Source organism: Enhydra lutris, unplaced genomic scaffold (genome assembly GCF_002288905.1).
Source record: "Enhydra lutris kenyoni isolate GAN:26980312 unplaced genomic scaffold, ASM228890v2 scaffoldscaffold29, whole genome shotgun sequence".
NCBI lineage: Eukaryota > Metazoa > Chordata > Mammalia > Carnivora > Mustelidae > Enhydra > Enhydra lutris.
The window spans coordinates 16,626,639-16,651,304 of record NW_019154113.1 but is presented as its reverse complement, the minus strand read 5'-3'; the positions used below and the strand labels follow the sequence as shown (position 1 = coordinate 16,651,304).

General features: G+C 53.6%; 1 protein-coding gene across 2 annotated transcripts; it reads left to right on the top strand.

Moving 5' to 3' along the window:
• Nucleotides 1–9,711: 9,711 nt before the first annotated feature.
• On the top strand, nt 9,712–21,588 carry LOC111152593 (milk fat globule-EGF factor 8 protein). Of its 2 annotated transcripts, XM_022511105.1 has the most exons (9): nt 9,712–9,859; nt 12,420–12,545; nt 12,925–13,056; nt 14,822–15,003; nt 15,390–15,545; nt 16,216–16,360; nt 19,867–20,051; nt 21,023–21,178; nt 21,324–21,588. In XM_022511105.1, exons 1-9 carry the CDS (start codon nt 9,787–9,789, stop codon nt 21,459–21,461), a joined length of 1,293 nt encoding a protein of 430 aa, XP_022366813.1. In that variant the 5' UTR covers nt 9,712–9,786; the 3' UTR covers nt 21,462–21,588. The 2 variants fall into 2 exon arrangements, with proteins under 2 accessions (XP_022366813.1, XP_022366812.1); XM_022511104.1 differs by lacking the exons at nt 12,420–12,545; nt 12,925–13,056 and having other exon boundaries at nt 9,717–9,859.
• The last annotated feature ends 3,078 nt before the right edge of the window (nt 21,589–24,666 follow it).

The window sequence follows — 24,666 nt, the reverse complement described above, 5'->3', positions numbered from 1 at the left end:
GCCATCCAGGCGTCCCCCTCTCTCTCTTTAAAAAAAAAATATTTTTATTTGAGTATAGTTGACACCCAATGCTATATCAGTTTCGGGGGTACAGCCCACTTCTCGCTATGTTACGCTGTGCTCCCCACAAGTGCAGTCCCTATCTGTCCCCATCATTACAGTATCGTTGACCATATTCCCTATCCGGTCCCTGTGATTCCCCTGACTTGAGCCTTCCTTCTCTCGTATATAATCTGCTTGGCCACCAGCTCCCACACCCTGGATCTGGTTCTGCCCAAAGGGGATAGTCAGGTCATTCTTTCCATGAATATTTTAGGGGTGCTTCCTTTCTTATTACTGCACATTGTGCCCAGGCCTGGAGACTACATTATTGTGCAGATAAGAAAATGGAGGCTCGGAGAGATTGAAGAATGTCTAAGCCCATTCTTGCCGCTGTAGCAAAACAGCAGAGACTGGGTAACTTATGAGCAATGGAAGTTTCCTTGGCACGGTTCCTGAGGCCGGGAAGTCCAAGGTTAAGGCACCAGCAGATTCGGTGTCTAGCAAAGGCCTGCTTTCTGGTTCATGGATGGTGCCTTCTCGCTGAGTCCGTAGTGCTGGAAGGGGCAAAGGAACTCTCTGGCTGCTTTTATGGGAGAGCTAATTCCATTTTTGAGGGCTCCACTCTCATGACCCCAGCAGCTCCCAAAGTCCCAACTTCTACCACCATCACGTTGGGCATTAGGTTTCAACATAGGAATCTGAAAGCAAAGAACTTGCCCAAGATCACTCATTTGGCATAAGGCAGAACCGGGATTCAAACACAGGTGACAAGATCCTGCTAGGGCTCTGGTCTGTCCCTGCGGCCTCTCTGGCTTCTACGCCTCTCCCCCTCCATCAGTCCTGATATGTGGACCCTTGTGCTCCTGGGTGATCAGCAAGGCTTGTGCCTTTCTCAAGCCATGCCCCCTTTCCAATATTTTTAAAATTTTAGAATAGTTCCATGTTTATAGGAAATTTGTAAAGACGGTTCTAGAGTCCCTATTGATCCCTCACCCAGTTTTCCCCATTGTCAACACCTTCCCCCACCAGGGCACATTTGTCACAACTAAGACGCTAACGTTGGCACGTTATTGTGAATGATCCACCATATCTTGTTTGTATTTTGCTAGTTTTTCCATTAAAGTCCTTCCGTTCCCGGCCAGCACGCAGAATGCTGCACACTCTTGCCATCGTATCTTCTCGTCTCCTCCGGTCGGGGACAATTTCTCAGACTTGCCTGGGTAGTTTTGGGAGTCTCGGTCTAGGGTTTTGTAGAATGTCCTGCAACTTGGGTTTGTCTGCGGTTTTTTTCCCCTAATTTTCTGAAGTGTTCTTGGGAGGAAGACTACAGAGGGAAAGCACACTTCTTGTTCTATCATTTGGGACAATACAATCCATGGGACTTGTCACTGAAGCTGTTCATATTGGTCACCTGGGGAAAGGAGAAGGTCCCTTTTCTGAATCATTGTTCCACTGAAAAGTTTCTAATCTTTCCATCCTTCCTGTACTTCGGAAACAAGCCAGTGGGCACAGTCCCTGCTCAAATGAGGGGAGGGCTTGTAAATTCTATCTCCCAGAGGAGGGAATAGCTACGTAGATTATTTGCAATTCTTCTGTATTCCTTTCTCCATTCACTCACTCACTCATTCATTCACTCATTCATTCATTCATTCATTTGTACTGTTATGGACTCATGAATATTTATTTTATACTGCGGGTTATAGTCCGATAGCTCATTACTTACTTTGTTGCTTACCTTTTTCCTGTTTTGGTGACTGGGAAACTCTTTTAGCTTAGTTTTTTACCTGTTTCACATGCCCTCCTCCTTTTGTTTTTTAAAGCATTTTCTGGATGCCCCAGGTTTCATCTTGTGTTCTCCCTGCCCTAGCCGTAGAATTGGCCATTTCTCCAAGGGGCCCCGATGCCTTTCACTGGAAACATGTAATACAGACCAAGTTCTGAGCACTGGGCTGTCGCTGCTTCTAGTCCGCGTCTGCAGACAGAGCTAAGAAATAGGGACACGCGTTCTAACCTGTGTGTACGCACACAGACACACACTCGCGTGTCTATATATATACTTGTATCTGGAGTTTTTCCTGCACCTGTCATCTGTATCCAAATGAAGTTAAGCAGGAAGGCGCACTGACGTCTCTGACAAACCCAGGACTGTGCGCTTGGTTCCAGCCTCCCTCCCTGCTTCCCCCTAACTTCCCTCTCCCGCAGTGAGAATCCCGAGGCCTCCCCTCCACCAGCCACTACCTTGTCTCAGCCCAGGATGCCAGCACAAGCGATTCCAGCATTGTTAACCCATGTTCCCATGAGGAACAACTGGGCTGCCTCTGGGGTTCAGCGGTTATATACAGTTCCTTTTGTCTTTAGCTTACGGTTTCTGGTTGAAACACTGCTTCCCAAAGTTATCGAGGTCAGGTCCTCACCACACCCCTCCCTGCTGCACCCCAGCCCCCCTACTGCTTACAGTGAAGTTTTTCATACATTTTGATTCTTTTGTCATAGTCTGGAATCTTCCAACATTCTGGATGATTTTTTAAGCGATTTTATTTATTTATTTGACAGAGAGAGAGAGCGCATGCACAAGCAGGGGGAGTGGCAGGCAGAGGGAGAGAGAGAGAGAGAGAAGCTCAGCAGGGATTCCCAAAGTGGTCTCCACCCCAGGACTCTAGGATCCTGACCTGAGCCAAAAAGCAGATGCTTAACTGACTGAGCCCCCAAGGCAGCCCTCCGGGTGATTTTCTTTTTTCATGTGCATATGTTAAAGCTCAGTCTCCGGGCTGTCAAGTTCTATGCATTTAGCAGTACTTAGGATTCTGTATGCAGCACGCCTGGATCCTGCAGGATAATCCCATCACCTGAAACCCCCCCAGGCCTCCCCTCTGCAGTTGCGCACTTCCCTTCCCCCAGCCCGTCAACCACTCACCTGGGTTTTTTGCCCCTACAGTTCTGCTTGCCCAGAATGTCACGTGACTATAATCACACGACATATAGCTGGGGTTTGCGTGTGTGTGGTTGTTGGCTTTTTTTGTGTTTTTTTTTTTTTTAATTTTACTTATTATTTGGCAGAGAGAGCACAAGGGGGAGCAGCAGGCAGAGGGGAAGCAGAAGCAGGGTCCACTGAGCGGGGAGCCCAATGCGGGGCTCGATCCCAGGACCCTGAGATCATGATCTGAGCTGAAGGTAGACGCTTAACCGACTGAGCCACCCAGGCGCTCAACATGTAGCTGTTTTGATCTGTGTTCACTCACCTGACAAAATGCATTTAAGATTTATTCATGTCGTGTGAGTCAATAGCTCAGTCCTTTTATCACCGAACAGTCCCCCATTGTATGGGGGTCCACAGCTCATCCGTTCACCTACCGAAAGACAACGTGGTTGCTTCTGGTTTTTTGATGACAAGGAGCAAAGCTGTGGTAAACACTGGTTTTCAGCAAATAGGTTTTTGTGTTGCCCTAAGTTTTAATTGGCCGAGGTGAATTACCTGGGAGTGCGATCGCTTCAGGGGCCTATGGCGAGTTTGTGTTTAACTTTGTAAGAAACTGCCAACCTGTCTTCCGAAGTGGTCGCCGTGCGTTCCTCAGGAGCGATGACGGCGCTTTCCCCGCGCTCTGCGTGGCCGCTGGCGTTTGGCGGGGTCAGGGTTTCTGGATTGTAGCCGTTCCAGTAGGTAGGCAGTGGTATTTAATAGTTGTTTGCGTTTTTACTTCCTTAATGGAAAATTACACTGAGCACGTCTTCATAGGCTTACTTGCCATCCATAGGGTTTTTTTTTTTTTTTTTTTTTTTTTTTTTTTTTGCCTGTTTAGATCTTTCATCCATTTAAAAAATTGGGCTGTGTGTTTTCCTATTTTTGAGTTTTAAGATTTCTTTACTTATTCTGGATACATTTTTTTTTTTTAAATAAGTTGGCAATCCCAGGTTGGCACCTCGCATTTCTTTCTTTCTTTCTTTTTTTTTATTTTTAAGATTTTATTTACTTATTTGACAGAGAGAAAGATCACAAGTAGGCAGAGAGGCAGGCAGAGGGGGAAGGGGAAGCAGAACCCTCCAAGCAGAGAGCCTGATTCCGGGCTCGATCCCGGGACCCTGAGATCATGACCTGAGCCAAAGGCAGAGGCTTAACCCATTGAGCCACCCAGGCGCCCCGCATCTTCTTTATTAGATAAATGACTTGCAAATATTTTCCGTCAGTTTGTGGCTTGTCTGTTAATTTTCTCACTGGTATCTTTCACAGAACAACTGGTCTTCTTTTGATAAAGCCCAGTTTATATCGATATTTCTCTCATGGATCCTGCTTTGGGTATCATATGTATGTAAAACTCATCCCCAAACCAAAGATCATACAGATTTGCTTCTGTTCTCTTCCAGAAGTTTTAGAGTTTTGTGTTTTACAGTTAGGTCTCTGATCACTTCTCCGCCTTTTGGCTAAGACCAAGTGCAGTGAGGTCTCTGATCCATGTGGGGTTAAATTTTGTACAAGGTGTGAGTTTTGGCTTTGACTTCTTTCTGTGGTGTGTGGAGAGCCAGCGGCTTCCTGCACGGCTCCTTTGTCAAAACTCAGCAGACTTTGTTGCTGTCGGTCAGTTTCTGAGCTCTCGGTTCTGTCCCTTTCTCAGAGCTTTCGCCTCCTCAGATCCATGGAAGGCCGGCTTCCCACCCTTCAGGGTCTCAGTGGGAATGTCACCTTTTCAGACAAGGCTTTGCTAGTCACCTGCCTAAACTGGTCTCCCTTCTCCCCTCGGTGTTTTGTCACACAGTCCTGTCCTGTCATCTGTGGAGCCCTTGCTAGCACCTGAAATAACTTCTCTTCCTCTTCTTCTTTTTTTTTTAAGTTGAGGTATACTCGGGGCGCTTAGCTGGTTCAGGCAGGAGAGTGTGTGACTCTTGATCTCAGGGTTGTTGAGTTTGCGCCCCACGTTGGGTATACAGATTACTTAAATAAATAAACTTTTTAAAAAATTTTTATTTATTCATTTGACACAGAGAGATCACAAGTAGGCAGAGAGGTGGGCAGAGAGAGAGAGAGAGAGAGAGAGAGAGAGAGGAGGAACCAGGCTCCCTGCTGTGCTGATGCGGGGCTCGATCCCAGGACCCTGAGATCATGACCTGAGCCCAAGGCAGAGGCTTAACCCACTGAGCCACCCAGGTGCCCCTAAATAAATAAACTTAAAAACATTAATTGAGGTCTACTTGACATGTCACATCATATTATGATCTTGTTTTCTTACCTATATAAGGCCTGGAATGGTGCTTGGCTCAGGGTTGGTGGAATAAAATAATAAAAATAAATTTATTATTTACTTATTTAGTAAACTCTATCCCCCAACCTAGGGCTTAAACTCATGACCCCAAGATCCAGAATCACACACTCCACTGACTGGGCCAGTCAGGCGCCCCCCTCTCTCACTCTTTTAAAATTGATTTTTTTTATCATGGTAAAAAAATGCAAATACAATTTGCCACCTAAATCATCGTAAATATACAGTTCAGCAGGGCTCATTATGTTTGTGCCCTGGCGGAGCAGCATCTCCAAAACTTTTCACCTTGCAGAACTGAATCATGCCCCCCTTAAAGAGAAGCTCCCCTTATCCTTCTCCCAGCCCCTGGCAACCAGCATTCCACTTTTTCTTTCTAATAGGACTAGATTTTTTTTTTTCAAGATTTTATTTTTAATTATCTGTCCATCCAACGTGGGGCTCAAATTTGCAACCCCAAGATCAAGAGTCACATGCTCTTCAGACAGAGCCAGCCCAGTGCCCCTCCATGAATTTGACTACTTTGGGGACCTCGTATAAGCGGCATCATGGGATTACATGTTTCTTGTCTGTCTGTGATCTGTTCTCTTTCGAGTGTTGTTTCTGTGCAGACACATGTCTGTGTGAGGCACTTTTTACTGAGGTGTGCTGTGGGGGAGTACAGACGGGAGCTGTGGACAGGCCTTCTGCTCCGCCAAGGTACACCCTTTCACCTGCAAACTTACTCATCCTTTTCACTTGTTAACACTGCACTGGGCTGTGTCTTAGCATGTTTGTTTAGCTCTTTACCTCTGGGCATTTTGGACCGTTAGTCAGTTTTTCAGAACCATAAACAGTGGTACCGTGTGCATCTTTGTACCTTGGCTTTTTATTTGGGTAATTTCATTCCAGTGAATTTGTCCAAAGCAGAATACAAGGTCAAGTTCTGTAGGTCTCGCTACAGTAGGACTGTGATCCAGACACTGAATCAACTGGTAGTTCTACCAATTAGGTATAAATGTTTATTTCCCTCCCCCCAGCCCCATCGGCTTTGAGTTTTGTCAATGTAATGGAACTTCTGTTACGTTTCTCTGATTGTGTAGGGGTAGGACTAATTGAAAAGTAAAAGCATACCTGGTTTCCTATCATATACATGAACAAAATCTAAAGCTCTTAAGTGGACTCCCTGTTTCAGGTGATCCTGGGATGACACTCGTTAGAAAATCCAACCAAATCTCTAACACTGGGATGCTGTAATGCTGGGTAAGAAAAGTATTCAGACCAAGGAACTACTAACCCACTGAACTCTACAAGGGTCAGATCATACAAGAAAATCCCCTCCTTCTCTATCCTGCCTTCACCTGTTAAAATCCCTCCCCTCCTTGTCCCTTGTGGTCCCAAGGCCTAGGTCTTTGGTCTTTGCTCTCAGTGAGTTTAGCCAATGGTTCTCTTATTAGTTACACACTGGCCTCATCTGGGGAGCTTTAAAAAAAATACTCATTCCTAGAATCTACAGGGATTGAAATTTATTTGCTTTGGAATGCATCCTGGTCACCTGTATTTTTACAAAAATCTTCCCAAGTGACACTAATGTGCAGCGAGGGCTTCCAGCCAATGCTCACGACAGTCAGTGCTCACTAAATGCTTATTGAGTGACTTACTGATTTGAGACAGGTTTCTGAAGAGTCGTATTCCTTTTTTATCGAGATATAATTCACACAACAGAAAATTCATCCTTTGGAATGTGAAGTTCGGTGGTTTTAAACATGCTTATAAAGTTAGGGAACCATCGTCACTATTAGATTTCAGGACGTCTTCATCATCTCCCAGAAGAAATCCCACACCCATGAACCATGACTTCTCATTCTGCCCTCACCCCAGCCCCTGGCAGCCACTCATCAACTTACTGTCATAATAGACTTGTCTATTCTGGACATTCCATATACACGGAATCATGGCCTTGTGTATCTGGCTTCTTTCACTAAGCATCGTGTTTTCAAGGTTCAGTCATTTTGCAGCAAGCATTAAATCTTCATTTATTTTTACGGGTGAATAATTGTCCACTGGATGGATAGACTACTTGGCTTACCCACCCATCAGCTGATGGACATTTGGGCGGTTTCCGCTTGCCGGCTATTAAAGCTGTTATGATCATTCACGTGTAAGCTTTTGTATGAACATATGCTTTTAATTTTCTTGGGTATATATTTAGGAGTAGAATTGCTGGGTCATAGGATAGCTCTGCTTAATCTTTTGAGGAGCTACCAAATTGGTTTTCAGTGTCTGCACCATTTTACAACCCCATCAGTAATGTGTGAAGGTTCCACTTTCTCTACATCCTCACTAACATTGTTATGATGTTTTCTTGAATATCGTCATCCTAGTGGGTGTGTGAAGCGGTATCTCATGTGGTTTTGATTTTGATTTCCATTTTCCTGATGACTAATAACGTTAAGCATCTTTTCATGTGCTTATTGGCCGTTTGTATATCTTCTCTGGAGAAAAATCTACCCAGATTCTTTGCCCATTTTAAAATTGGGGTATCCTTTGTTATGAGTTAATATTCTGATAATTTGGATATGAGACCCTTATCAGACATGTGATCTGCAAATATTGCCTCTCATTTTGTGGGTGGTCTTGCCTTTTTTAAAAGATTTTATTTATTCATTTATTTATTTGACAGAGAGAGAGAGAGAGATCACAAGCAGGCAGAGAGGCAGGGGGAAGCAGACTTCCCACCGAGCAGAGAGCCCGACTCGGGGCTCCATCCCAGGACCCTGAGATCATGACCTGAGCCCAAGGCAGAGGCTTTAACCCACTGAGCCACCCAGGCACCCCACTTCCTGCCTTTTTGATAGTGTCCTTGGAAGTAGAAACATTGTAAGTTTTGATACAGTTCAACTAATCTACTCTTTGCTTTGGTTGTTTTGTATTTGGCGCTCTTATATTTAGGTCTTTGATCTATTTTGAGTTAATTTTTATGTAAAGTGTGATCTGGAAGTCCAACTTTATTCTTTTGTGGTTATCCGGTTGTTCTGGCATAATTTGTTGGGAAAAAACTGCTCTTTCCCCACTGAATTGTCTTGCACTTTTGTTGAAAATCAACTGACCGCGGATGTATCGATCTACTCTTAGATTCTTAATTCTATTCCATTTATCCTTATGTCTATCCTTATGCCAGGACCACACGGTCTTGCTTAATGCGTCTCTGTAGTATGTCTTGAAATTGGAAAATATTAGTCTTCCAACATTTTTCTTTCCCACAAGATTGCTTTGGATATTCTGGGTTCCATCCATTTCCATATTAATTCTAGGGTCAGCTCGTTAACTTCTGAAAAAGGACAGCTGAAATTTTGATAGGGATGGTGTTGAACTTTTATCAGTTTGGGGATTATTGCCGTCTTAACAAGGTAAGTCTTCCAATCCGGGAACAAGGATGACTTTGCATTTATTTAGGTCTTTAATTTCTTTCAATGGTGTTTTGTAGTGTTCAGTGTACAGGTCTTGCACTTTAGTTAAATTTATTCCCACGTATTTTATTCTTACTGATGCTATTGTCTATTATAAATGAAATTATTCTTTTTTTTTTTTTTTGCTTCAAAGATTTATTTGAGAGAGAGAGATAGGATCTAAAAAAGAGTCATTTAGATAAAAGTCAGTGTGACCAGCGAGTCTCTTCCCGCCCTGGCCCCCTGGTTTCCTTCCCCTTAGGCCACCACCGTGCTCATTTCCTAGGAGACTGTCTGTAGCTGCTCTCCCGCCCGGGGGCAGAGGTGAAGGCCGGCTAATCCTAAAATATTTTCTATCTGATCCTTTATTAGAAGAAGTTTGCTGATTCCCTTTTTAGTCTTATCTTTTCCAAGGATGCTGCTATGATATGCTAGGACATCTTTACATACATGCCATTTTACATAGTGAGTTCAGATGGAAGGAATGCTGTGAGTGCAATGGCTAGGGCTTACGGTCTCGGTCTGGGTCTCTTTGGTGGCTTTACCAAGCCGCTCTCCGGAGAAGCCGAACCAATTTAGACTCCCTCCGACGATGCATGCTTGGGCCCGCTCCCCTCAGCCTCACACGAACAGTGCGCTAATCATTCGACACTTGCCAATCTGATTAAGTGAAACCTGGCGCTCACTGTACTTTAAATTTGCATTTTTCTCATTAGGGATAAGGGCAAAGCATCTTAAGTCTAAAATTAAAAAAAAAAACCACGAAACACCAAACAGTTCCTCCGGAGCCCTTCGCGGTCCAGAGGACTCACTGCTGGGCCTGGTCCCCCGCTCCCCGCGGGGCGCCGGGCGTGGCCGCTGAGGGAGGCGGGGGCGCGGACCCCTCGGTGCCCCCCTTCCCTGGTTGGCCGCGGAGCCCCGCCCCGGGTCCGCCTCCCGAGGGCCTGGGCGGAGCAGGCGGGCCGGGGGCGGCGCAGCGCTGCCTGATTTATTCCCGTCCAGGAGCTGCGGTGAGAGCCCCGCGGTGTGCACGGCCGAAGCGCCCGCTCCTGCGCCCGCGTCCCCACGGCATGCCGGGCCCCCGCCTGCTGGCCGCGGTCTGCGGCGCGCTCCTCTGCGCCTCGGGACTCTTCGCCGCCTCCGGTGAGTCGATCGCGCCGCCCTCCGGCCCTCGCCCCTCCTCTCCGCGCCGCTGGGAAGTTCGCCGCGGCGCCCTCCCTCCACCACCCCTGTTTACAAACTTGGGCAAAGAGCCGGGCCCGTGCGGAGGGGCGGCTGCTCTGGCTGCGCCCCGGCCAGACGCGGGGATGCGCTCGGCCTCTCCGGCGCTCTCCGCGCTGGGGCGTTCTGGGCAGTGATAGAGGCTTGAGAGTGGGGCGGGGACTGGGGACACCGGGTGACAGCCCGACGGCCCCCAGGGATGGGGCTTACACATAACAAAGGAATCTGCTGTGTCGGGCCTCTCTTTTCCCATCTGTAAAATGAGGCCACTGAACTGCGCCCCACTCTGGCGCGTCTTCCACCTGAAGTTTCTAGGGCTCTTGTCTTGCTAAGTCTTGTCCAGCCAACTTTCCCTGGCTGCTCCCTCGCTAGCCGGCGGCTCGTGTGTTCATTGGAGTTTTGCATCTCCGCTCGTAGGTGTCTGGTGGGATGAGCGCGGGCGGGGAAGGCGGAGGGAGGGGACGGGACTTCGGGTGGGGCCCGGGAGGGGGGCCCAAGAACCAGGGGAGGGACTTGGAGAGGGCTGCCTCCCGGGTTGGTGGTGGCTTCCGACTCCCTCCCGCGGCCTTGGCGTGCCGCTGTATCTTCCTCGCTCCTCCTCCCCCGCCGAGGAGGCCTCCCGCGCACAGCTGGGCCTTCGGCGGGCTGGTCCTGGGGATGCCCCCATTTCACCGTGGGGCCCGCACAGCTGGTCGCCTCCAGGGCTTTGAAGAGGTGCCCATGATCGGCGCGCTTCGGGCACCCCCTTCCTCATTTTCTCAAAGAAAACCGGGGGTGGGTATAGGGATGGGGTCAAAGCGGAGCCCTGGCGCTCCTTCCTGCCTTCCTGCCACAGTCCGACCCCCACGCCTGGATCCAGAACCTCCCGGGCCCTCCAAGCTCGGCCACACTTGGGTACTTGGAGCTGGTGGCTGTCCAGCGACCCTGAGACCTAGCTGGGTCTTTGAAGTCTCTTTCTGCTCCTCTCTGTCCCCACCACCTGAGCCCTGGCTAAATGTTCCTGGGGAAGTCACCCACAAGGCAGGACTCTGAAACCTCCAAGATGGTTTCGTGGAGGGTGATGGGGCTTTTCCCGGAAAGGGGAAGTACCATGGGTGCTGTGGGCAGGTGAGTCCGCCTAAGACCTGGGCTGTGGGGGGCAGGGGCCACCTTTCACTTTCCTTTTTTACCCAGTGGACCGCTTTGCCCTGGAGCAGCATGGGGGGATGCGGTTTGTTGGTGAGAAGAGGAGTTGAATTTGGTTGGGATAGGAGCCCAGGACTCTGGCCATTCCCAAGGCTCTGTCTGTGGCAGTGCCCTGGCCTGCCAGGTCAGGGGAGGGGATTAACCTGCTATTTAAAGCCAATGACTAATAGCTCATTGGGAGCCGCCTTAAGCTCCCAGGCGCAGCCGAGGTGGCAGTCTGAGGGCTCCAGTGCTCATTAACGGTGTTCCTGTTCCCTCTGTTCCCTTCTCAGGAGCTGGGCCCCGCTCTCTGGAGCTTTGAGATTTCAGGAGCCCCACCCCCAGCCTGGGATGGCATGATTCTAGGGGGAGGAAAAGCGATTTCTCATGTCCTACCCTACGTGGCGGGGTAGGCCCTGCTGGGGTGCGAGGGTCAGCTAGGAGAGCCCCCACCCGCCTGGCTGGCCTGGTGGGCTGCACAGACAGTTCCCATCTGCCCCCCAGGCCCTGGGGCCAGAAGCCCTGTGGTCCTCTCCAACCCTCCTCCTCCCTCTGCCGTGTTTCTCAAATCTGCCTTCTCCCTCACCTTTTCACCTAAATTCCTCTCTCATCAGGAGACCTGTGGCAGCCTCTCACCCCAGCCACTCCAGTTCCATTTCCACCCTGGAGCCAGAGAGAGCTTGGTGTGGCCCCAGGACACCTCCCTGCCCCAGGGGAGCCTACACAGCTCTGCAGATGGCCTTTTCTCCATATTCACCTTCCCAGAATGGGAAATGGCTTCCTCACTCCCACCTCCCTCTTGGGAAGTCCCCCCCATTTTTTTTCCTTTTCCCTCCGGGGACGACGGTGGGCTGCTGAAGGAAGGTTAAGGGCTCCCAGTCTGTTGGACGGGAAGTCTGAGCTTGTCATTCCTAAGGTCCCGGCAGGTCTGGCCCCTACCTACCTTTCTGCTCTGTCATCCTTCTCCACAGCGTACCGTGGTCCTGTACTCCTCTCCTTCTTTAGAACATTCTTTCCGCCCTGTTTGGGCACACTCCACTCCACCTCTTAGACCCAGCTCCCCTGTCCCCTCTGTGACACTTCCAACCCTGGCAGAAGCCCACCCCCAGTGGCCCTTCATGCAGGCTTCTGTCAGAGCTGGTGATGCCTCTTCACCACCCAGTGACTGTCCCCCTCTTTCCAGTGGCTTCTTGAGGCCTAGACCACACCTGGTTCCCCTGTTTCAGCGACCCAGCATGTGCATGGTAGGCCCCCCCCCGCCCCCAGTATTTACAATGAATGACTTGCTATTCTTGAGTCGGAGCTGGTGACTTTGCAGGTGACTTCTGTGACTCTAGCCAGTGCCTGAACGGTGGGACCTGCATATTGGGCCAGGACAACACCCCCTTCTACTGCCTCTGCCCCGAAGGCTTCACGGGCCTGATCTGCAATGAGACGGAGAAAGGTACCTGCGCCCCCCCACCCCGCTTCGGCCCCAGCTCCCAGCTGCAGCCCCTGCTGCTGGCCCTGCTTTGTCCCCTAGTGGGTGGAGGTCCCCAGCACTTCTCCTGTGCTCAGCCAGCATTTCCCTGGAAACTCCCCGTGCCACTTGGCAAGCTGGGTGCTTCCCTCCCTGGAACTGATTCACCCACACCTGACCCTTCTTGGTGCCAGGCTGGCCCAACTTCCCATCAGGCAGAGGAGAGGGGGAGAGGATGGCAGGGGGAGGCGGGCAGGGGGCTGAGTCTGTGCAGCGGGTCCTTTTGGGGCATCTGCTGCTACCCTTCTCCATCCCTGGCTCCTTCCTGATCCCCTGCCTGCCTTACCTGCCTCTCCATCCCTAGGTCCTTGTTTTCCAAACCCCTGCCGCAATGAAGCCGAATGCCGGGTGGTTGACGACTCGCACAGAGGGGACGTCTTCACTCAGTACGTCTGCATGTGTCATCATGGCTATACGGGTGTCCACTGTGAGACCAGTGAGTATCTGGGGGAGGCTGCTGTGATGGGGGAGGCCCGGAGCAGCCCAGGCCACATGCTGGCCTCATTCCCTGCCTTAAGGTTTCCTCTGGTGGATTGAGGGGAAGGTAGAGCCTCAGTTCGCGCTTCTGTTGTCCTGGACTAATTTCTGCTTGGCCTTTTGTCCTCAGGCTGCAGGCCAGGCCTGATGTCGCTGCAGTGGACAGAAGGGTGGTGGTGGCCCCAGAGGTCCTGGGAGTGCTGCTGCCTGGGTCATCACGAACCAGACCCACAGTGTTAGGATTAAGTCCTGAGAGTTTTCTCCCAAGAGGGGGAAACAAATACATTCTTAATCCTAGGGCCCAGGAGATCAGCAAGTAAGGCTGGGGGCCTTGGAGTCTGACGGTTCCTGGCCCAAGTTTGACCGCGGCCTCATCACAGAGCTCAGGGAGGAGGGAGAGGCCTGGGCAGGCTGGGCCGTCCCCTAACGGTCAGGCGGTCAGAGGCCCGGCGTGTGCAGAGGGGCTGACCGGCCCGGCCTGCCTGGTTATCCACTCAGCCACAGAATGGCCCTGGGTGTGTGCCCAGCCTCCAGTGCTGGCGGTGGCTGTCCACGCTGTCCTCCCTCCTGGCTCAGCTGGAGTCCCTTCCCCCCAAGCTGGGACTTGTCCTTGCCTGCTACAGGCGGGCGGGCAGGCGGCTGAGTCTGCATCTTCGGGGGGTCTGGGTTCTTCCGGCCAGTGGGTCTGCCGCCAAGCATCTTGGGCCACGGGCAGGCGGTTCCCCTTCCCGCCGATGTGGGGCTGCTCTCTGAGGCTGATCTGAGAAGGGGGGGTTGTGGGCCAGCTGGGTGGGTGCTGGGGCCTGGGGGAGAGCACCTCCAAGGAGGTGGCAGGGAGGGCCTGTCCCTTGGGCTCGGGGCTAAGGCCAGTGTCTTTTGGAGACACTGGGTGGAGGAATGTGTGCATGTCTGTGTGTGTGTGTGTGTGCGTGTCTGTGGTTGGGGGGTCCCTAAGGCAGACAGCCCTGGGTGGGGCCAGGTGTGTCCACTAATTACTGTGCGGGGAGCCAAGGTTACCCTGGGTGTGCCGGAGTTGGAATTAACCCGCCCAGCCTTCAGCTCTGTGGCCTGGGGTCTGCCACAGGTTGGATGCAGAAGGCAGGAGGCAGCCACAAAGGTGGGGGAGCCCCCGGAGGGACCATTGCAGCCCCTCCAGAGGGAGAGGGAGAAGCAGACCCTCGTAGAGCAGGGAATCTGACTGGTGTGGGCTCGATCCCGGAGGACTGTGAGCTCATGACCGGAGCTAAAGGCAGACGCTTAACTGACTGAGCCCCTGAGGCGCCCCAGGATCTGCCTACTCCTTCATGTCTAGTACAAGTACTGTTCACTGCCAACTGGGGTGTCCCTCTTGCCAAAGCTGTTCTGGGGACGCCAGGGGTGGGGCTGGACACGTTGGTCCTCCTGGTGGGCTGGGGACACTGAAGAAGAGTGGGTCCCACTGGAATTCCCTCCCACCAGTCTGGTCCCTGGCTGCCCGTCCCAGTGATGGCACAGGTGCCGGCCTGGCCTGGAACCTTCAGGCAGCCCTGGGTCCCAACTCCCCTGGTCTCTCTCTCCCCACCTCTTCCTTACCATGCACCTTTTCTTGGACCCTGAGAGTCCTTTCCTGATCTCTGCCCTGGGTCTCAGCAGAGGCCACGCTGTGATTTTCCAGTCGTCTGGGGCCCATGTGCTTGGGTGGCCACTTGACTGCCACCTCCCCCCTCTCCCCCTCCCCCCTGCAGTCTGCACCATGCCGCTGGGCATGGAGACGGGTGCCATTGCCGACTCGCAGATCTCTGCCTCCTCTGTGCACTTGGGCTTCATGGGTCTACAGCGCTGGGCCCCAGAGCTGGCCCGTTTGCACCGCACGGGCATCGTCAATGCCTGGACAGCCAGCAACTATGACAAGAACCCCTGGATCCAGGTATGGAAAGAATGTCTCGGGGGGTGGGGAAGGGAGGCGGTGGAGTGATGGGAGAGAGTCTGCCTGCATTTGAGGGGTCACAACTGAGGTCCAGGTAGCAAGGTTGTGGGTTCCCACAAGTGAAGTGTCTGTAAGTGCGGAGCAGTATTGCGGGGGACTGGAGTGGGGGGGCGGATGGGGAGCAGACCCCCAGGCTGCAGAGGATTTGTTTGCCCTGGATGCAGCCTTTGGGGTCCTTGTCCTTCTTTGTGTGCGTTCTTGAGCACTGGGCCCAAAGCTCTGAGAGGCCCGATGGGAAAGCCCCTCCTTGTTTCTGGGCAGGGGGAGTGGAGAAGATCTAAAAGAACCCAGGAGATAAGGGTACTGTCCTCCCTCCTGGGGTCCAGGTGAACCTGATGCGGAAGATGCGGGTGATGGGCGTGGTGACACAGGGCGCCAGCCGCGCAGGCAGTGCCGAGTACCTGAAGACCTTCAAGGTGGCCTACAGCACCAATGGACACAAGTTCCAATTTATCCAGGGTGCGGAGGGGACAGGAGACAAGGTGAGGGCTCTAAAGAAGGGCTGTGGTCCTCATCTTCCGGGGCCCTAGAGCTATTTGAGGGCTCCCAGTGGAGGGGGAGGGTATGCTGGACCATTAGCCATGTGGTGGGTCATCAGTTGCCTCTTGGTTCCCAGAAATTGGGAAACCTACATTATGCCCATGTTCTGTAGTTACAGGTGATAGCTCTTACTTTATAGATGAGGATAATGGACTCAGAAAGGTTCAGTGACCTGTTGAGGGTGGCTGTAGTGGTGGAGGTGGGAGGCATTTTGAGCTTTCAGGGCTACCATGTACAGCTGTGCAGGTTGTACACTGCTTAAGGATGTCATTTCTAAGTGAGCACCATTCACAGTGTAGACATCATGGGTTTGTGTACTTTTGCCTATGGGGAAATTAGTATAATAAAGTGTCTCAGGAGAGGAGTGTCTTTTCCTAATTTGCAGTGGCACCCTATAGGTGATAGGTAGGCATGTGTGCAAGATAGGGGTTCATGCCCATCCCCTATGATGACCAAGAAAGATGTGAAGAGGGGTGGCCAGAGGAAGAACTGACCCCCTGCTGGCTCTGCTAAACCCCATCTCTGCCTCCCAGGCCTGATGAGGGAGGTGAGGTGACCCCAGGAAGGTAGACTGCCCATGCTGACCCATGCTCCAATCTGTTTTCCTCCTAGATATTTGTGGGCAACATGGACAACAGTGGCCTGAAAGTCAACCTGTTTGACTTTCCTCTGGAGGTGCAGTATGTGAGGCTGGTCCCCATCATCTGTCACCGGGGCTGCACCCTCCGCTTTGAGCTCCTTGGCTGTGAGGTGAATGGTGAGTACAGGGGAGCTGGGGCATTGCTAAGGAATGGGCTTCCCTGCCCACTTCCTTCTCAGCCAGGTGGAGCTGGGTAGGACGGCAGCAAGGCCAGGGGACCTGGGCTCCCACAGCAGATGCACACCAGAGGGACCACCTGGCCCTCGGGGCATTGTCTCTGTGTTTGCGGCATGCCAACCCTCGGCATTTGGTGTGGTGGCAGAAAAAAGACACTCCCCCCAGTTGTCAAAGTATTTTCTGTTATTCTGATTGGTTCCTTGAGCTTCTAGAACATGTAGTAGGAGTTCTGTTTTACAGACATCAGCTTCCTGAGGTCAGGGAGTTTGTTTTCTTCATGGCTATAGTCCCAGTGCCTAGAATGGTGTCTGGATTATAGATGTTCAATAAACATTTAATGAATGAGTGAATGAATACAGAGAGGGAGGCCCTGATAAATTATTTGTCAAGTGCACACAAGCTGGTTGGTATTAAAACTTGGTCTAGATCCCTGGGCTTTGGACACCCACCCATTTAGTGCTCCCCGGCCCCTCCCTCCCCCGCCCCCCCATAACTCATCATTCAAGAGAAACGTGGGGAGTTCGAGAGTCCTAGGCCTGGAGCTGGTGCTTTCTGCTGCTCTTTCCAGAGAGAGTCACGTGTGGAGGGATGGGGGGAGACACCAGAAAGAGATCGGTTTCTGATGAGCCAGGAGAAGTCATCAGGGACCCTCAGGCTGCAGGGGCTAGGCTGGGCAACTTTGTCTCAGCCCTGGGCTCTCGGAAGCTGGGTTATTTCCCTCTCTTTGCGGTGACAGCGCCACCTGCTGGTCGCTGGCGGAACTTCAGGGCCCGCTAGGCGGAGCTGCAGAAAACCCACCCTTTTAAAGTATGAATTTAAGTCATTGCATTCCTTCTCCCAGGGTCATTGCTTTTTTGAGCCTTATTGTTTAAGTGGGGGGTTAAAGACTACCTTTTGCTAAAGGGAAATTTAGGCTGTTGATACAGGACAGGTGTGGGGGCTCTGCAGCCTTTGGCTGTATTAAAGTTGCCTGCATAGGTTACGGTCCTGTCCCAGCTGGCTCCCTCCTAGGCCAAGAGAGGGCAAGCCCGGCAAGCTGTGGAAGCTGTCCTGCCTGCATTCCTCGAGATATGGATCTTTTCCTTTCCCTAGTTGGCATTCCAGGGGGCTGGTGAGACTGTTGGTGTATGTGTGTATGGACACGTGTGTGTGCATGTGTGCACATGTGTGGCACTGAGATCTGGGCATAAGGACGCCCCTGTTGGGATGGCTTTTGAATGGAGGCTTGGATGACAGAGCAAGCCACAATGAAGAACTTGGAAAGAGCATTCCAGGCAGATGAGGAGCTGGCAAGTGCAAAGGCCCTGGGGTATGTTGAAGGATCGAAGGCAGGCCAGTGGGGCTCGAGCCTAGACAGTGAGGGGCAGCTTGCTGGGCGGTGAGGCTGGAGAGGTGGATGGAGCCTGGCAAGCTGGGCTGAATGGATCATTTTAAGGATTCAGATCTTTGTCCTCAGAACAAGGGGCAGTCATGTGGGGGTGGGGGACTGCTAACAGGAAATGATTGGAATGTGTCTAGAAGGAATCCCTTAGGCTGTGTGGGGAGAATGGGGGCAGAGGCCCCTCATGGGGGAGGGGAGTGGGAAAGTAAGGTGGCTTGGATCAGGGTGGTAGACTTGGGGGGTGGGTTACAGCCCTCAACTCAGTGTGAACTCCAGGGACCCAGCAGTATGAGCATCACCCAGGAGCTTGTAGAAACATGGGCTCCAGCCTCATCCTGGACCCACGGATAGAGAATCTTCATTTTTCCCCTTTTTAAAATTTTCTTGACAGAGAGATCACAAGTAGGCAGAGAGGCAGGCAGAGAGAGACGGAAGCAGGCTCCCCGCTGAGCAGAGAGCCCAATATGGGGCTTGATCCCAGGACCCTGACTGAGACATGACCTGAGCCAAAGGCAGAGGCCCAACCCACTGAGCCACCCAGGCACCCCCAGAATCTTCATTTTAACAATATCCTTGGTTGATCTAAGAGAAACACCCCTCTGTGGGGTCCTTCCCAGGGTCACAGAGCGAGGGATGGAGGGGAGAGTCCTGGCCTTTGGCGTAGTGCCCCCCCCCGTGGCATTTTCCCTGGAAGGCTGATTTCGTCAGGAGGCCCAGGGGTTGGGGGGCATAACTGCAGGGAAGCCGGGGATCTGCAGAAGGGTCCCCCTTGAGCCTAGGATATCAACATGGCCTCCTCTGCAAAGCTGTCCCCGGCCTCAGCCTGCCTGGGAACCCCCTGCCTCCTGGCCCAGCAGCCTCTCTCTCTGGGAGGAGCGTGGGGATGACCTGGCATGCCACCATCACAAGGAGGCATCCAGCAGACAAGGGCACAGCTGGAGGCAGAGGTCTTTAGTGGCGAGAGTGCAAGTGTCTGGGGAGACGGTGACGTGAGGCACCATATACTCCCGCCTGCTCTCAGCTCAAGGCACGGCTCTCCACGCCCGCTTCTCCCACCCCCAGGTGCCCCCAATAGAGCAGAGTGAGGATTCTGCCCGGCGTGAGACATACCCATCATGGTCTTGGGAGCTTGGTCTCCTGCCGCCGCTCCCTAACTGTCCCAGCCACCTGCCGGTGGGTGTGGCTATGCAGAAAAGCCGGGCACATTGCTGAGCGGGGCAGGCCTGCGCAAAGCCCAGGCCAGCTTCCCGGGCCCGAGTGGCAGCACTGGGAGGACTCAGTATTGAGCGTGAAGGCCCCCTGGGCGACTCAGAGGGGCTGCTGGGCAAGGAGACGGGATCCGCCCTGAGCCCCGGGGATCCTGACTGCTGTTATTTCCACCTGCTGGCGGTCAGCCGTGTGGTCCCCTTCATCCCCGGGTTACCGGCAGGCAGGCCTTCATGGCTCTGGGAGGGGGTGTGGATGGTGGCGATGATGTCACAGCCTGGTGTGGTGAGTAGGAGTGTGTCTGTGTGTCTGTGTGTACGTGTGAGAGAGAGAGACAGACAGGCACAATGCTTACTATCTCGGCCTGTTTCTGTACCTATAGAATGGGGTCACTGATACGGCTTTCAGGTTCCTGGTGGTGATCAAAACCACAGAAGTGAGCACTGGATCAATGGGTTACTTGTTGCTGACGTCCTTGACCAAGATCTCAGGCCTCAGCCTTGATATAGATAGCAGCTGGACCATAGGAGTGAGAGAGAAGTCCCGTAGGGGCCTAAGTTCCGCCCAAATGAGGTGGTCAGGGTAGGCTTCTTGGAGGAGGCATCTAATGAGTCAGGCCTTGAAGGCGTGGCGGAGATGGTGGCAGAGCCTGCCCTTGTGCAGAGGGGACAGGCGGTGGGGGATCTGGGAAGGGCACATCAAGGTGGGGGTGGGAACTGAGGGCAGCTGGCCCAGGTGAGGGGTTGGTGGGGTGGACAGAGAGAAAGCACAACCGTTGACCCCCCAGTCCGCCTTGTGCTATTGCTTCTGGGAGGCTGCCGTGGGTCGTGATCTCGGTGACAAACCCCCTTGCTGGCAGGATGCGCGGAGCCCCTGGGCATGAAGGACAACAGCATCCCCGACAAGCAGATAACGGCCTCCAGCATCTACAGGACCTGGGGCCTGAATGCCTTCAGCTGGTACCCCTTCTACGCACGGCTGGACAAGCAGGGCAAGTTCAATGCCTGGACCGCTCAGACCAATGATGCCTCCGAGTGGCTGCAGGTGTGTCGGGCTGCAGGGCTGCAAGGCACGGGTTGGGGTGGGATCCAAGGGGTGACTGCTCTTTGACCTCTGCCCAGCCCAGGCTTCTGCTCCCCAAGAGGGAGCGTCTGAAAAGCCTTATTTTTAATTCAGCGTTGTTATTTCCCTCCTCCTTTGTGCCGCACCTTCTCCAGATTCGGCAACGGAGAAATGGGTGTGTGTGTCTCTGTGTCTTTGTGTGTCACGCGGTAGAGCCATCTCCACCTGCGGTCACAAGCTCACCAGGCTGAGCCTGTGGACAGTAGGACAGGACAGAGGAGGGACACCTGACCCGGGCAGGTGCCCCACAGGACTTCCCTGCCTGACACTCAGTGTCTGAGAATACCCCATGGGACAGCCCTTGGATTTCATGAAATTGGGAACCAGGAGAGTCCCAGAAAACAGGGCTGTCTGCTGATGTCCTCTGTGAGGGAACCATCCTGAGGGTTTGCGTCTAGGGACACATGGGGCCTATCCAGGAGTAGGTGGCAGGCTCCCCGGATGCTCAGGGACTGGGAGCAGGACCTGTGTCTCTCGGTCCCCAGTTGCCCTTAGCCTGTAGAGCTGGGTTCTGTGAGGAGCTGCCTGCGTTTAGACTCCTTCGAGATTCGTGCCAGGCCACAGACCGCCATGCTGGACACCTCGGGAACCACGCCAGTGTCTCTCCTGTCCTTGTTCTCTTTGGACCGGGGGAGGGGTGGGGACTGGCTGCGGGTTGGCCAAGGTCCGGGCTTTAAACTCTAGCTTTGCTGCAGTGAGGTGTCTAACAGACTGTGGCAAAGTAGGTGACAGGCTTTATGTCCCTCATATAAATGAGAAGGTCGTGCCAAATACAGTAGCTTCGCCCAAACTGGAAGCCCTGCCCACCCTGCCTCCCCAGCCTGTCTGCCTTTTGCTACCTTCTTGGAGAGAATGGTCGACACAAACACAACGTGGTTGATTTTTCCCTGTAGATTGACCTGGGCTCCGAGAGACAAGTGGCCGGCATCATTACCCAGGGGGCCCGAGACTTCGGCCACATCCAGTATGTGGCAGCCTACAAGGTGGCCTACAGTAACGACAGCATGAACTGGGTCGAGTACAAGGACCAGGGGTCTGTCGAGAGCAAGGTCGGTGTCTGGCCAGCCCACGTCCTGCCATCCCTCCAGGGGTGCCCTTGGAGTCTGGCCAGGAGCTCTGAGGGGCGGGGCGGGGCGGGGCGGGGCGGGGCGGGCCGGGCCCTGGGGCCCTCCTGACACCCCCCTCTGCCTCCAGATCTTCCCTGGCAACTTGGACAATAACTCCCACAAGAAGAACATGTTCGAGATGCCCTTCCTGGCTCGCTTTGTGCGCATCCTGCCCGTCGCCTGGCACAACCGTATCACCATGCGTGTGGAGCTGCTGGGCTGTTAGTGCTCGGCCTGGCCGGAGTGACCACAAGGGCCTTGGGGCAGCCGCCCCGTACCTGGTCCTCCTGGCCTTCTGGTGGCCTGCTGCCTCCTCCACCCCACCTCCTGATTGTCCGTGACCTGGGGTGGGGGTGGGGTTCAGCCACCCCTCCCTCCCAACCCCCCCACCCCCCCTTCTCCCTGCCCCTGCTGCTGTCCCGTTCTCTTAGGCCCTGTGGGAGTGAAGTAGGTCTGGGATGGAGCGGGAAGGGCAGAGTAGGGAGTGGGGCTGCATCTCCCCGGATCCCTGGTTCTAGTCTCTTGTGTTTTCCTGACACTCGCTCCCGCCCCCCAAGTGCCCACTGCCCCCGGAGGAAGGCCCTGAGACACCAGGCTAGAGATAACGGTCTCCTGTCCCTCAGCACGATGCTGCCACTCCTGCTGCTGCCACCAAGCCCCCTGACACATCCCCCCCTTATCTCCCTGGAGACCTCTTGACACTTGGCCTAAAAAGAGACAGAAGGGGATGGGGTGGGTGGGCTTCCGGAGAGATAGGGGTGGAGGTGGGTGGCCTGGGGGCGGGGGGAGGCACCCTCTGTGCTGGTTCTTTACCCCAGAGTACACAGGCAGCTTCAGAAATATATTTATGTCACCCCCTGGAACTCTTGCTGTGGTTCATCATTGCTGCATTGGCACGGGCTGCTGCTCCCACCCTCCCCCTCCGTCCTCCCAGAGGCAGGCATGCTGGTGTCACCTACCAGCTTAACAGCTGGAGAAGGGAGGAGACGCCTCTGGTCGTGTCCCCTCCGTTCTCCAGCCCCCTGACCCATGCAGCCCTGGGGGCCCATAGCTGTTGCCTGGAGAGGGGCTGGTGGCGGGGGGCGGGGGGGCGGTGCTGGCACAGAGGCTGTCTCCATGAATGCCTTTGTTCTCCTCCCCAACCACAACCCCACTGCTGAGGCTGTTGATTTTTGGCATTTTCTCTGCATCCGGAGTGGTGGGCTGCAGAAATGACTAGAAACCCCGTGAACCTGGGCTGCTTTCAGAGCTGGGGGAGGCCCCGGGGGTGGGATGCAAGGAAGCAGCCAGGGCTCTGGCTGGTCACGAGGCCTCCTGGCAGAGCACACAGGTTCGTGGGAGGCTGCTGGCAGGGTGGCAGGGCTCTGGAAAGCTCCAGGGGTACCCTCTGCTGTTCCATGCTGAAGACATCAGGAAGTAGCCAGCGAGGGGCAGTGCAGCCCAGCGCCTTGGTGATCTGGGAAGGAGACCGGCAGGTAGAGGAGGGACGGACTAGTGGAAAGGGGTATAGGAAACCACCCTTGTATCCCAGGCCGTGGGACACAAGGTGAATTTTCTGGAACAAACTTCAGGAGCCATGCTGTGATACACATAGGCGCCTCCTGGCAGATCTGGGCCATGTGGCTGCCAAAGAGGGTGTGGCTTTGCTGGAACTTGGTGAGGAAAATTAGTCTGGAAGTGGCTCCTTCCTGAGAGCGGCCCTTGCCAGGGATTCTCAGCCGGGCAGGGGCAGAATAAAAGGCCCAGGCTATGGTCTCCGAGCGAACTGGCCATTGGGGCTCCCTACCTCCGGGGAATCTTTCGTCCCACTCCATCCTGTTTCAGAGAGCTCTTCTGGGGGGCTGCATGAATTGTGTCTGGAGTCAGTCTTCGGGGGTGGGGGTGGGGGTGGTTATTGGCCTCGGGACTCCCTTTTGGGAGCATTTCCTAGCCACAAGCCTGTTCTGGCCTCCCCTGGGGACTAACACAGGGGGAGAAGCTGCTTTCCTCCACACCTGTGCTCTGGGATGGTTCCACTGTCCCCCACCTCCAGGAATGAACTGCGCCGGGGGTCTTGCTAGAACCCAAGGAGTCCCACTTACATAAGGGGAAACAGTTCACAGCTATCTGTCCACAAGCATTCAAGGCACTGAATGTTTGCCGCAGGCCCATCTCGTTGGCCATACTCACAAGACCCCCACCAGGCCTGGGAGCCCTGAGGGCACTCTGGAATGGCCTAAGCCACACAGGCCCTTCTGCTCATCTCTGTACTGTAATCTTGGATGAGTTGGCCGGAGCCTGAAAATTCCCCTCTGGAGAGCCTGGGGCCCTCACTCCTGACCCTCCCCCTGGGGAGCCTCCCCGACTAACACACACATTCACCATCTCCTCCCCAAATTTCCTTTTTCATTCCTGACCACAGTCTGGAGAGCCAGGACTGAGACTACCTGCTGGCCAGCCCTGGCCTTGGCTGGCGAGTGACATTGCATTGCTGCAGCAGAACTGACCTGCCCAGCTGTGGTCTTTCTCCCTTCCCCTGTGGTTCTCAGCCCTGGGACCCTTTGAACCCCCTCTCCCAGGAGTCCAGTCTATTTTATGTTCCTGGCTTAAATAGGGTGGAGTCATTAGGAACTTAGGTTGGAAAACCAGAGTTCACCTCTTGATTCCAAGGGGCCTTAGGCAATTTACTGAAATCTCTCCGGGCCTCAGTTCCTTTGTCTGTAAAATGGAAATAACAGGACCAGCTCCATAGCCTTGTGGAGGCTGACAAGAGATCCCCAGATGCAAAAGGTGGAGGCCTCAAGCATGGGTCGCCCACCATCAGAGAAGCTTGCAAGAGTTTCCTAATTGGTGCTCAAGTCTTACTTCTCCAGTCCGTCTCCACTCAGAAGTCAGGTCTCTCCTCCTCATGGAGGAACCTTCACTGGCTCTCTGATGCCCGGCATTCACTTTGGCCACAGTGTGCTCTCATGTGCTCCTGGCTCGTGTGTAACACACGCACACACACACACACACACACACACACACACACACAGAGGCACACGCACACGCACCCACATGCACACAGGCATTTGAAGTGTGTTTAGGAAGACTCTGGACTCAGTGACCCTGTGACATGTGGCCCTTCTCCCGACTAGGGTCAAAGGACTCTAGGCTTTTCTGCTGAGGGAAACTGTCCAGCCCAGGACCCTTGTTGACCAGGGTGGAAACAAAACACCCGTTCCAAACAGAAGTCCTAGGAGGTGGTGGTGCCTGCCACATGGCTGAACAGACGGATGTCAGGACTCAGGCGGGGCCCTGCCCCTGTTGGAGCACCAGTCAGAATCCTAGTTGCCCCTGCTGGCTGCAGGGAGCACCTCTAACTTTGCCTTTCCTTCCCCCAAGACCACGGTTTCAAGCCCCTTCTCCGAAGGTCAGTGTCCTTGTGCCTGACACTAGCTAACAGTCTGCCT